At 36.2% G+C, this 14,475-nt stretch overlaps 1 protein-coding gene across 1 annotated transcript in view; it reads right to left on the reverse strand.

The window, feature by feature from the left end:
• Positions 1-14,475, reverse strand: part of MMS22L (MMS22 like, DNA repair protein) — a gene marked incomplete at its 3' end in the record, with an annotated part of 141,699 nt that overhangs the window by 121,867 nt on the left and 5,357 nt on the right. The window contains exons 4-7 of the mRNA XM_079716921.1: positions 14,419-14,468; positions 9,013-9,100; positions 8,740-8,917; positions 6,157-6,247 (exon numbers count right to left, since the gene is read on the reverse strand). Coding sequence (XP_079573047.1) covers positions 6,157-6,247; positions 8,740-8,917; positions 9,013-9,100; positions 14,419-14,468 — 407 coding nt within the window. The remainder of the gene's footprint in view (positions 1-6,156; positions 6,248-8,739; positions 8,918-9,012; positions 9,101-14,418; positions 14,469-14,475) is intronic.

A 14,475-nucleotide genomic window follows, 5' to 3' on the forward strand; every position in this document is an offset into this window, starting at 1 on the left:
AATGGAGAAAATACAAGAAACGTTTAAGAAGGACCTAGAAGAACTAAAGAGCAAACAAACAGTGATGAACAACACAATAAATGAAATTAAAAATTCTCCAGAAGGAATTAATAGCAGAATAACTGAGGCAGAAGAACGGATAAGTGACCTGGAAGATAAAATAGTGGAAATAACTGCCACAGAGCAGAATAAAGAAAAAAGAATGAAAAGAATTGAGGACAGTCTCAGAGACCTCTGGGACAACATTAAATGCAGCAACATTCGAATTATAGGGGTCCCAGAAGAAGAGAAGAAGAGAGGGACTGATAAAATATTTGAAAAGATTATAGTTGAAAACTTCCCTAATATGGGAAAAGAAATAGTCAAGCAAGTCCAGGAAGCACAGTGTCCCACACAGGATAAATCCAAGGAGAAACATGCCAAGATACATATTAATCAAACTATCAAAAATTAAATACAAAGAAAAAATATTAAAAGCACAAGGGAAAAGCAACCATTAACATACAAGGGAATCCCCATAAGGTTAACAAATGATCTTTCAGCAGAAACTCTGCAAGCCAGATGGGAGTGGCAGGACATATTTAAAGTGATAAAAGGGAAAAACCTAAAACCAAGATTACTCTACCCAGCAAGGATCACATTCAGATTCAACAGAGAAATTAAAACCTTTACAGACAGGTAAAAGCTAAGAGAATTCAGCACCACCAAACCAGTTTTACAACAAATGCTAAAGGAACTTCTCTAGGCAGGAAACACAAGAGAAGGAAAAGACCTACAACAACAAACCCAAAACAATTAAGAAAATGGTAATAGAAACATACATATCGATAACTACCTTAAATGTAAATGGATTGAATGCTCTAACCAAAAGACATAGACTGGCTGAATGGACACAAAAACAAGACCTGTATATATGCTGTCTACAAGAGACCCACTTCAGACCTAGGGACACATAGAGACTGAAAGTGAGGGGATGGAAAAAGATATTCCATGCAAATGGAAATAAGAGAGCTGGAGTAGCAATTCTCATATCAGACAAAATAGACTTTAAAATAAAGACTATTACAAGAGACAAAGAAGGACGTTATATAATGATGAAGGGATCAATCCAAGAAGAAGATATAACAACTGTAAATATTTATGCACCCAACATAGGAGCACCTCAATACATAATGCAAATGCTAACAGCCATAAAAGGGGAAATCTACAGTAACACAATCATAGTAGGGGACTTTAACATCCCACTTTCACCAATGGACAGATCATCCAAAATGAAAATAAATAAGGAAACACAAGCTTTAAATGATGCATTAAACAAGATGGACATAACTGATATTTTTAGGACATTCCATCCAAAAACAACAGAATATACTTTCTTCTCAAGTGCTCAAGGAACATTCACCAGGATAGATCATACCTTGGGTAACAAATCAAGTCTTGGTAAATTTAAGAAAATTGAAATCATACCAAGTATCTTTTCCATCAACAACACTATGAGACTAGATATCAATTACAGGAAAAAATCTGTAAAAAACAAAAACACATGGAGGCTAAACAATACACTACTAAATGACCAAGTGATCACTAAGAAATCAAAGAGGAAATCAAAAAAAACCTAGAAACAAATAACAATGAAACCAGGATGACCCAAAACCTATGGGATACAGCAAAAGCAGTTCTAAGAGGGAAGTTTATAGCAATAAAATCCTACTTCAAGAAACAAGAAACATCTCAAGTAAACAACCTAAACTTACACCTACAGCAATTAGAGAAAGAATAAAAAAAAAAAACCCAAAGTTAGCAGAAGGAAAGAAATCATAATGATCAGAATAGAAATAAATGAAAAAGGAATGAAGGAAACAATAGCAAAGATCAATAAAACTAAAAGCTGGTACTTTGAGAAGATAATCAACATTGATAAACCATTAGCCAGACTCATCAAGAAAAAAAGGAAGAAGACTCAAGTCAGCAGAATTAGAAATGAATAAGAAGTAACAACTGACACTGCTGAAATACAAAGGATCATGAGAGATTACTGCAAGCAACTATATGCCAATAAAATGGACAACCTGGAAGAAACGGACAAATTTTTAGAAAAGCACAACCTCCTAAGACTGAACCAGGAAGAAATGGAAAATATAAAGAGACCAAACACAAGCATAGAAATTGAAACACAATCACAAGCATAGAAATTGAAACTGTGATTAAAAATCTTCCAACAAACAGAAGTCCAGGACCAGATGGCTTCACAGGCGTATTCTATCAAACATTTAGAGAAGAGCTAACACCTATCCTTCTCAAACTCTTCCAAAATATAGCAGAGGGAGGAACACTCCCAAACTCATTCTACGAGGCCACCATCACCATCACCCTGATACCAAAACCAGACAAAGATGTCACAAAAAAGAACACTACAGGCCAATATCACTGATGAACATAGATGCAAAAATCCTCAACAACATACTAGCAAACAGAATCCAACAGCACATTAAAAGGATCATACACCATGATCAAGTGGGGTTTATCCCAGGAATGCAAGGATTCTTCAATGTACACAAATCATTCAATGTCATACACCATATTAACATATTGAAGGATAAAATCCATATGATCATCTCAATAGATGCAGAAAAAGCTTTCAACAAAATTCAACATCAATTTATGATAAAAACCCTCCAGAAAGCAGGCATAGAGGGAACTTACATCAACATAATAAAGGCTTTATATGACAAACCCACAGACCACATTGTTCTCAATGGTGAAAAACTGAAACCACTTCCTCTAAGATCAGGAACAAGACAAGGTTGTTCACTCTCACCACTATTATTCAGCATACTTTTGGAAGTTTTAGCCACAACAATCAGAGAAGAAAAAGAAATAAATAAAAGTAATCCAAATCAGAAAAGAAGAAGTAAAGCTGTCACTGTTTGCAGATGACATGATACTATACATAGAGAATCCTAAAGATGCTACCAGAAAACTACTAGAGCTAATCAATGAATTTGGTAAAGTAGCAGGATACAAAATTAATGCACAGAAATCTCTGGCATTCCTATACACTAATGATGAAAAATCTGAAAGAGAAATTAAGGAAACACTCTTATTTACCATTGCAACAAAAAGAATAAAATACCTAGGAATAAACCTACCTAAGGAGACAAAAGATCTGTATGCAGAAAATTATAAAACACTGATGAGAGAAGTTAAAGATGATGCAAACAGATGGAGAGATATACCATGTTCTTGGATTGGAAGAATCAACATTGTGAAAATGACTATACTACCCAAAGCAATCTAAAGATTCAATGCAATCCCTATCAAACTACCAATGCCATTTTTCACAGAACTAGAACAAAAAATTTCACAATTGGTATGGAAACACAAAAGACCCCGAATAACCAAAGCAATCTTGAGAAAGAAAAACGGAGCTAGAAAATTCAGGCTCCCGGACTTCAGACTATACTAGAAAGCTACAGTAATCAAGAAAGTGTGGTACTGGCACAAAAACAGAAATATAGATCAACAGAACAGGATACAAAGCCCAGAGATAAACCCACGTACATATGTTCACCTTATTTTTGATAAAGGAGGCAAGAATATACAATGGAGAAAAGACAGCCTCTTCAGTAAGTGGTGCTGGGAAAACTGGACAGCTACATGTAAAAGAATGAAATTAGAACACTGCCTAAGACCATAAACAAAAATAAACTCAAAATGGATTAAAGACCTAAATGTAAGGCCGGACATCATAATAACACTCTTATAGGAAAACATAGGCAGAACACTCTATGACATAAATCATAGCAAGATCCTTTATGACCCACCTCCTAGAGAAATGGATATAAAACAAATATAAACAAATGGGACCTAATGAAACTTAAAAGCTTTTGCACAGCAAAGGAAACCATAAACAAGACCAAAAGACAACCCTCAGAATGGGAGAAAATATTTGCAAACGAAGCAACTGACGAAGGGTTAATCTCCAAAATATACAAGCAGCTCATGCAGCTCAATATCAAAAAAACAAACAACCCAATCCATAAATGGGCAGAAGACCTAAATAGACATTTCTCCAAAGAAGATATACAGATTGCCAACAAACACGTGAAAGGATGCTCAACATCACTAATCATTAGAGAAATGCAAATCAAAACTACAATGAGGTATCACCTCACACCGGTCAGAATGGCCATCATCAAAAAAACATACAAGCAATAAATGCTGGAGAGGGTGTGGAGAAAAGGGAACTCTCATACACTGTTGGTGGGAATGTAAATTGGTACAGCCACTATGGAGAACAGTATGGAGGTTCCTTAAAAAAACTAAAAATGGAAATACTGTACGATCCAGCAATCCCACTACTGGGCATATACCCTGAGAAAACCATAATTCAAAATGAGTCATGTACTACAGTGTTCATTGCAGGACTATTTACAATATCCAGGACATGGAAGCCACCTAAATGTCCATCGACAGATGAATGGATAAAGAAGATGTGGCACTTACATACAATGGAGTGTTAGCCATAAAAAGAAAGGAAACTGAGTTATTTGTAGAAAGGTGGATGGATACAGAGTGAAGTAAGTCAGAAAGAGAAAAACAAATACCGTATGTTAACACTTATATATGTTATCTAAAAAAGAAAAAAAAAGGTTCTGAAGAACCTAGAGGAATAAAGATGCAGACGTAGAGAATAGACTTGAGGATATGGGGAGGGGGAAGGGTAAGCTGGGATAACGTTAGAGACTGGCATGGACATATATACACTACCATATGTAAAACAGATAGCTAGTGGGAAGTAGTCGCATAGCATAGGGAGATCAGCTCTGTGCTTTGTGACCACCTAGAGGGGTGGGATAGGGAGGATGGGAGGGAGACCCAAGAGGGAGGAGATATGGGGATATATGTATATGTATTGCTGATTCAGTTTGTTAAAAAGCAGAAACTAACACACCACTGTAAAGCAATTATACTCCAATAAACATGTTAAAAAAAAAAAAAGAAATCCTTTTAATTTGTAACGAAGTCAAGTAGTAAGCCTCTCTGTAGTTAGTCCTGACACTTTAAGAGAGTAAGTGCTAGGTTATAATATACACATCATTGTGTTAATCACAAAGACTGTTCTGAACATTAAAAATGCTCAAGTGCTTGAAAAAAAAAAATAATAATTTATAACTATATAATATTTTTAGAAAATTGCCAATTTGATAACGGAAACTAAAGATGTCAAAGAGCAAGACCAAGAAATAAATAGGCAACATGTGAAATAAAAGATTACCATCCATAATATATACAAACCTCTACTAATTAATTAAAGAAAGATGGAAAAGAATGAAACAAGAGATAAAACAAGTACTTTGCAAAATATAATGGACAGGTAATTAATAAAGCAAATATAAAAAGACAATAAAATTAAAGATGCTCCACTTCACTAGTAATCAGGAAGTTGCAAAAACAGAGACTCAGTATTATTTTTCACGCATTAGTTGGCAAAAAATACAATTAATAATATCCACTACTGGCAAGAGTATGAGGCAAAGGCATGTTTACAGTTAGTGTACATAAATTGTGGAAGCTTAATATACAACACCAGAGCAGCATATACAATACTAAAAGTGCAATGTGCCACATCATTTCCAAAAACCTATTCTACTAAATAACTTGTACAAGTATTCAAAGATGTATATCTTATATCTTCATAAGGATGTTAAATGAAATATTATTTGTAATGCCAAAATAAACAGAATTAACTGAAATATCAAAAAATAGACTTGGCTAAATAAATTATGATAGGTCCATAAAACTGTATGAACTAACATGAACAGATCTCTAAAAAACTGTTAAATGAAACCATACATAGGACAATATGATGATACCATTTGTGGTTAGAAAGAAAAACAAAAATCCTACCTATGAGTTTCTATATATGTATACTAATAGATAGTAAGTATGGATGGATGGATAAATGGACCAAGCCGTTCCCAGCAGTTATCTCTAGAAAAAAGAAGTAAGACCTTCACTTTTTAGTTTGGTTACTGTTTGATTAAAAAAATAATAATAATCAGAAAGCACTTATTGTATAATTTAAAAAAACAATTTAGATTAAAAAACATTTACATTAAAAAAAGGACATAAATCAGAAATCCATAAACTTACTCAGTTTTTCACCAAGCATGTGAAGAATTTCCAGCACTAGCCAATGGATATCTAAGTGGAGATGTAACAAATGCCATGATGGTGGGAAAAGCTGTGAATGACATTAAAAACTGTGACTGAAAATTCATAACACTTTATTAGGTATTTTATAGCATGTCACAACACTCCTCCATAATGCACAAGTTAACCTAACACTATTCAAAAGCTCAAGGAAAACCTCTGTCTTGTTCATTAGAGGATTTTTTCACTGGAGATCTTTAAAAGCAGGATATACTCTTAACTGATGTTGTTTAAGACAGACCCACCTTGGGGCTGCTGAATAGACTTGTATAGTAAAGGCCCCTACCAACCAAACGAGATTCTACTACAGCTGCAAGGCAGTAAATGAATTTCTTTAAACACTTATTTTCATGATTTTGTTTTAGACTTTAGCTAGGAAATATGTTTTTAAATGTAATGAATACCCAGGAACTTCCATAAGATATTTTAACAAGAACCTCTGGATTATCATTTAGACACTACTGCCATGCCCATAAAGAAACTAGAGTTAAAAGTGGTGAAGAAATTTACCCCTCAATTAATGCTCTAGGATTCAAACCTAATTCTATCTGACTCAAAAGCCAGTGCTTACTGTGCTAGCAGATTATCAATAAACTTTCTCCAGTCAACATTTCGAATCACTAAAATAATACAATGATACATACTTTTTATTAAAACAACTATGATGAATGATGGAGAGGGGTCTTGCCTTATCAAACATGCAAACAAAATAAAACACAACACTAATAAAACAGTGCTGGCTCAGGAATAGATAGTAAATAGCAAAAATAGGGAAGAGAGAAATGGATACACATGATACGTCAAATTAGTGGGGAAAGCATGGGTCATTCAATAAGAGACAGGATTATTAACTTATTCATTTGTAAGAAACTAGATTTCCTACCTCACAGTACATTTTTTAAAAAGATATAAATTAAAGAGATAAATGTAAAAAAAAAAGTATGTTTTTTACAATAGCATAGGAATGATACCAAAGAAAAAAACTGATAAATATAACTATATAAAAAAACTTAAATCATCTATCTACCTAGTAAGTCAGCTTAATTGCTGAAAAAAGGATAAATGAAAATATTCGTAATACACCATAACAACAAATAGTATCTCTAATTTTAAAAAGTCCCTAAAAAAGAATAAAAGACAGATGCTCAACTGTAAATACCAATTAAAGCATTAGCTTTCATATATGAGAATGGTAAAATATAAGAAATATATAGAGTCTTGAAAGATGCTTTTTATTTTATTTTTTCATTTTGCTGATATTTCAGAAGAGAACAGTATTTCAGCATATGATTTTTTTGTTTATGTGTTGAAGACTCCATTCCCCTGCTTTAAAAATTCAGTCTTCTGATCTTCAAATAACCTATATTTTCAAGTCTGTCTAATTAAAAGCCTATGAAAGGCAAAACCTAGTTTGAGGACCCTTGCACACATTTTTTTTATTTCTGCTGCTAAATTATTAATTTTAATTTTCTTAAGCATTTGATGGATATTCAGAAAATAAAAATCAGTCCAATTTACAGAGACTAAAAAGAAAGAAAAATATCCCTCCCAGCACAATCCACCCACAAATCTTTATTAATTGACATGATTAAAAACAATTACCTATTTGGTTTCTATGGATTAGATATATTCACCTGTGAATTCAGTTGGAATTCTATTTACTTTTATTATTACATATATTGATCCCTGATAAGAAGAGTCAATTTTTTATTGTTGTTAAATTTCACAGAAATATAAATATTTAATTGTACCTTATATTTTGGCAAAGACTCGTTCCTAAAAACTGAATGTTATTAATATTGGTGAAGTCAAATAGAAGAGATTGAGAATTCAGGGAATGCCACGGGGAATTATAATTTGTCACTCACAGAAGCTCACATTTTCCTATGAAGAATTTGTTAGTTACATCCACAGGTTGGGTCATGCTAACACATTTTTAAAAACCAAACCAGAGAGATTGATCATCACAGGTAGGAAAAAAAAGGGGGACACAGTTAAAACAATCTTAATCATATTCTGAAAATATCTCAAAAGCCAGAACAGACATAATGATGTGGTTTTGAAAGCATAACTTTTTAAAGATGATCTTCTTGAATCTTACTATAATATAAAATAGTGTTTGCCCAAACTTTTATCAGTGGGAAAGAGGATACAAATTTTAGAAAACAAAGGTTATTTGATTTACTTTGAAACTTTTAAATATTTGCATTGTCACAATTGGAAGAAGAATAGTTATCACTGATTCAATGTAAACTACATCTAAGCACTTTATGCATTTTAATTATTCAATTCTCCCAATAACTCTAGGAAGCTAAACCAATTACACAGATGGAAAGACTGAAGCAAGAAGTGTTATTTGCCTGATGGCACATAATTAATAAAAGGAGGAGCCAGTATTTCAACTCAGGCAGGCTGGTCCAAGAACTACACTCTTGACTAATTTCCCTCATTCTTGAATGAATAGTCCATGTGGGGAGGAAAAAAATACCTGATACTTTTAAAATTAAATGACACAAAGCAAACCTTAGTCTGGTTTTGATTTACAAATGCTCCTGTATTAATAACGGGAAGTTCTGATAGGTGTCCTATATACAAGAGTAATCCATGAAGCTCATCAATCAACACTGAGGGAAGTTGTGCCTCCAAAGTCTGGTAGGGATGGACAGGAACACGACTTTCAGCATTTTGTACTTGCAGGGACCTAAAACACAATGAGATACAATAAGCAATTAGAGTCTGGATAAATTTGCACTCAGAAATTCATGCATTATTCATATTACTCATCTGACAGCCTACCTGAAAATGAAGACTTTAACATAATGAAGAAATGTTATGCACTGCTGCCTAATATTGGCTGCTTTGCAATGTAGGGTTGATATCTTCCCTAAAACCAAAATAGATAATGTTAATCATTGTTTAAATAATCAGTGGGCAGTGACAAAAAAATTGTGTGAGCCATATAAGTAGCAATTCTCTAGCTTTTCATTTTTTCAACTGACTCCTATATGGTTCTTACCATCCCCCACCCCCCATACTGCTCTTAGTAAGGTCACCAGTGAAATCACGTTGTCCAATCTAATAGGCACCACTTGTGCTCAATTAACTTGCCCTTATAGGAGCACTCACTACACCTGGCTTCGTTGATGTCACATGCTGCCAGTCTTCTTTCTTCCTCACTTACCTATAATTCTCATCATGCTTTCTCGGCTTTTGTTTTCTGGTTTACTCACTTGCCCTAGAGTGGTTATGAGTGTTTTGCACATAGTAACCACCCAGATAATTTTTGCTAATTTTTGCTGATGTAAATGTTGAAGTGAGGGAAAGAAGGTATGGGTTGAGAGAGATAGGAATAAGTCATTTGGGGCCTTACAAGTCACTATAAGGAGTTTTGATTTCACTGAAATACAGTAGATGGCCCTTCCTTGGGTTTTGATCTAGGAGGAACAGGAATTGATATACATTTAAAGCAGATTTTGTACACAGATTATAGAGGGGCAAAGGAGGATGTGTTAAGAGCCCTACAGCAGTAATTCAAGAGATCACAGGAAAATGGATAGGCTGAAGGTATATTTTGGTCATAAACCTACCGGGAATCCAATGGATGATATGAGTTTAAAGGAAATGAAAGAATCAAGAATGACATATAGGCAACTGTTAGCACCATGTAATGAGTGGAGAAAACATGGGCAGTGTGAACTGGTTTTGGAAGACATCACAGATGTACTCTTTGCACTATGTAAGCAATCCAAGGACAGATGTCAGGCAGTTTGACATGCAAGGCCTGGAGTGCAAAGGAGAGGTCTGGAATGTAGGTAAACCTTTTGGAGTTGTTATCCTTTAGAAATAAAGGAACTGATGAGATCGTACATGTAGGAAAAGATGCACAGAGAGGAGACTCAAACTGAGACCTGAGGAGACCGATTTAGTAGACCTGAGGGAGGAGGAGCTGGTAAAGGAGAGGCAGGAGAAGGGGGGAAAAAAACTTACTATAGGCAACAAATTATCACTCATATTAAACATAAAGCAAAATTTATTTTTAAATTTGTATTCAAATGAGCAAATGTGGACACTATTTTGGCAAAACAAGAGCATAAGCGTAAAGATACTGTCCATATATCTACATACCAAACAGTGCAGTGCACTTTTACAGCTTAATTATACTTCTCTTACAAAAATCATATGATCCCCCAGTGTCACAATTATCAGCCCGTAAAGGAAGTACTCTCTTAAAAACAACTGCTGTGGGCTTCCCTGGTGGTGCAGTGGTTTGGCGCAGTGCTTAAGAATCTGCCTGCCAATGCAGGGGACACGGATTCGAGCCCTGGTCTGGGAAGATCCCACATGCCGTGGAGTAACTAAGCCCATGCACCACAACTACCAAGCCTGCGCCCACAGGCCACAACTACTGAAGCCCAAGCACCTAAAGCCCATGCTCTGCAACAAGAGAAGCCACCACAATGAGAAGCCCATGCACCACAATGAAGAGTAGCCCCTGCTCACCACAACCAAAGAAAGCCCACGTGCAGCAACAAAGACCCAATGCAGCCAAAAATAAATAAATTAATTAAAAAAAAAAAAACTGCTGCATCCAGCCAAGATGGAGTAAAAGGAATCAGAATTACCCAGCTCCCACCTTAAACTAGAAAACCAAAAAAAGTAAAACAATAATTTTCAGGCATTGGACAAAGGCAACACAAGACTGCTATCCCAGAGAGAAGTCCTAAGATTGCACCAGCTTCCCACCTAGAGACAGTTTCTAGGCTGCAGCACAGGGAGAGAGAATTCAGAGCCCAAATTACTGAGTCAAAGAGACATGAGATCTGAGTTTAGGGTAGTCTAAATTTGCAGGGTAAAAGTACCAAAGAAGAAAGAAAGCTACACAAAAAAAAAAGAGCCCTAGGGATCCCCTGGTGGCATAGTGGTTGAGAGTCTGCCTGCCAATGCAGGGGACACGGGTTCATGCCTCGGTCTGGGAAGATCCCACTTGCCACGGAGCGGCTAGGCCCGTGAGCCATGGCTGCTGAGCCTGTGCGTCCAGAGCCTGTGCTCTGCAACGGGAGAGGCCACAACAGTGAGAGGCCCGTGTACCGCAAAAAGAAAAAAAAAAAAAGGAGCCCTAGAAATGTACAGAGGGTCCCCTTTGAGTCTTTGACTAAGTACTGATCTGTAGGCCAGAGAAAAATACCAGAAAACAATTCCCAACAAAGCTTACTCAAACCAGGGAACAGTTCAAGTTCCCACCAGCAAGAATGAAAAAAAAAAATACACCACAAAGAATCCTCAGAAGCCTTACTACAGCTAAATTAACATTAGACTAAAGGTTACTTTTTAAAAGTCCTAACAAAATATACAAGCCTCAAAAAGATCCCACGGATTACAAGTACTCAACAGTAAGCCAGAACAAAATTCAACACTAGTTTTAGGAATACAAGAAAATTCAGAAAGCAGCAATGTAAAATCTACAATGTCCATCACACAATAAAAAATTACTAGATGTTCAAAAGAGCAGAAAAATGTATCATAAAACTAGAAGAAAAATCAATCAATACAAACAGACCCAGAAATGACAATGATGAAAGAATCTGTAGTCAACAAAGCTAAAAACAGTGGAAGGCATTAAAAAAATCCAAATGAAATGCCTAGAGACAAAAAAAATACAATATCTGAAAAAGGGGTAACATCAACAGCTATATTTAATAAAAGGTATCAGTAAAAAATAACATATTATGTATGCTATTCTGCCTCAACAGGAAAGCAATCCAGGGAGTAAAATCAACAGGAGAACAAGAACCATATGCACTTCAGTAAGTGACCCTACATAAGGGCTTTCTGGGGAGGGTTGAGGGCCAAGGGTTTACATGAGTTTATTAACAAAGCCCTGACACAGCTGCATGGCAGGAGTAAGCTTATGTAGGGATCGTCTTTAATACTGTTAACCTGCCCAACAAATCTGTCAGTAAGTTTTTTAAGTAATAACACCAGCCAAAATGTCAGTGTAACAAGTAACCATTTCAACAAATAGTCCATTATAGTAATTTTAGGTCAGTAAGTGCTTTTCAAAGAATAATCTTGCTCAGTAAATGCCTTCCACAAACCCAATTTAATTAAGTCACTCTATATAGTAAAGGTACTTTTGCTGTTTCCACTACAATCTTATAGACACTCCCCAGGAGTTTCAAAATAAAATTCTGGGTCTTTGGCATTGCTTACAAAGACACCTATGATTGCATCCCTTCCAAAAATTAACCACTCACACACACTTGAGTCCAACCATACGTAATTATTACTTACTCCCTGCTCCCTGAACTTCTATGTTTTTATATACCTCAATGTCTTTGTCTATACAGTTGTTTCCACCTGGAACTCATCCTATCCCCAAAACTTCTCCAAAATCTTTTGCCTGGCTAATTCCTCCTCATCCTTGAAGACCCAGATCTGCCATCACTCAGTGATGGGCACATAAACGGATAAAGCCCTTGGCTCCTGTAGCAGCTTTTGTATGCCTCTGTTACTACACTCTTCCACTTACCGTGATGACTATGCTTGTTTATCTGTCTTACTCAACTGCAAACTCTTCAAGCAGGGACCCAGGTGATAATGAAACAGTAATAGCCAACATTTACTGAGGACAAACTAACAAAACAAATAAAACAGCCCTGGCAGCTGATAACAATTAGGCCATGATGTTCCCTACTGAAATTAAACAGTTGTCATACAGTATCAAAAATAATCACACAAGATCACTCAATGATTATGGTGAAACAAGAAAAACACAAAACCTCTCTGTAATCATGTCTGACACAGAAACAAGGCGCTACACAACCACACAAAAACAAACAAAATGCAGAAACAGACTACCCTCCTCTTCCAGCTAAAATGACTATTGCTTCATTACAAATCAGAATCTTCCCTTGCCTCCTTCTGTGTGTCCCACCTTCTAGAAAAAAATTAAAAATTAACTTAGTCATCAAATTGCTCCTGCTTCTTAACAGCATCAAATCCAGAATAAAGCTATAGCCCCCTTAAACTCTACCCCAAATCAGCCAGCACAAGCGCATACCCTGTCAAAAGCCCCTCCCTACTTCCTCTTACTGAGAAGCCCCAACTGTTCCTCATGATGTATATCTCCCCCTTGCTTCCTAAGCTAATAAACCCTTCAAAGGTAGGTTCCAAGTGATCTTTGGTTGCTGGGCATCACTAATAACAGATACTAGGCTAAGCACCTAACACACATTTTGTCATTTAGTCCTCACAAGAACTCAATGGTGGGAGCTATTACCTAGCGTGAGACCCACAATTAGCTAGGGTTAGAACCCAGGCTGACCACAGAGTCATGATTCTAAATACTACACTGTACCAGAACTGTTAGAAAGGAGAAGCAGCTAGCCTGAACTAAAACACACTGCCCTTCAATTCCCTTCACTATCTTAACTATACCAATTCCCCCACAAATCAGTAATCCATTAAATGTTAAAAACAAACAGGGACTTCCCTGCCGGCGCAGTGGTTAAGAATCTGCCTGCCAATGCAGGGGACACAGGTTCAAGCCCTGGTCCGGGAGGATCATACATGCTGTGGAGCAACTAGGGCCGTGTGCCACAACTACTGAGCCTGCGCTCTAGAGCCCGCAAGCCACAACTACGGAGTCCAAGTGCCACAGGTACTGAAGCCCGTGCACCTAGAGCCCATGCTCCATAACAAAGAGAAGCCTCTGCAATGAGAAGCCCACACACCGCAACAAAGAGTAGCTCCCGCTCACTGCAACTAGAGAAAGCCCGTGCGCAGCTACAAAGACCAAATGTAGCCAAAAATAAGAATAAATAAATAAAATTAAAAATTAAAAAAAAAACAAAAAGAGAGAGCAGAAAAGAAAAACAAGAAAGACAGCATGAGGTCCAGCACTTTCTATTTCTCTAAGTTCTCCAGCCCACTCCCCACCCCCAAAGCAAGTTACTAATTCACTTCAAAGATGTTTAGCCTTAATTTTACTTGAAGATTTGGAAAAATACTATAAATTTCATCTACAAACAAAATTTAAGTGTCATATTTTTTCTGAACACTAAATATAACTGTATCCTGAACTTCTGAATTATCACTTCCTTCATGTTATTATGATAGCCCAATGACACATCATAGACCCATGTACAATTCACTGTAAGGGAGCACCATTTCTTTTCGCCATTAAACACACTTAAAACTTACCAAAATCACAGTTGGCCTGTAATAAGGTTTCCAAGTTGTAGAGCTGTTGCCTAATTT

Source organism: Hyperoodon ampullatus (genome assembly GCF_949752795.1).
Source record: "Hyperoodon ampullatus genome assembly, chromosome: 12".
Lineage (NCBI taxonomy): Eukaryota > Metazoa > Chordata > Mammalia > Artiodactyla > Ziphiidae > Hyperoodon > Hyperoodon ampullatus.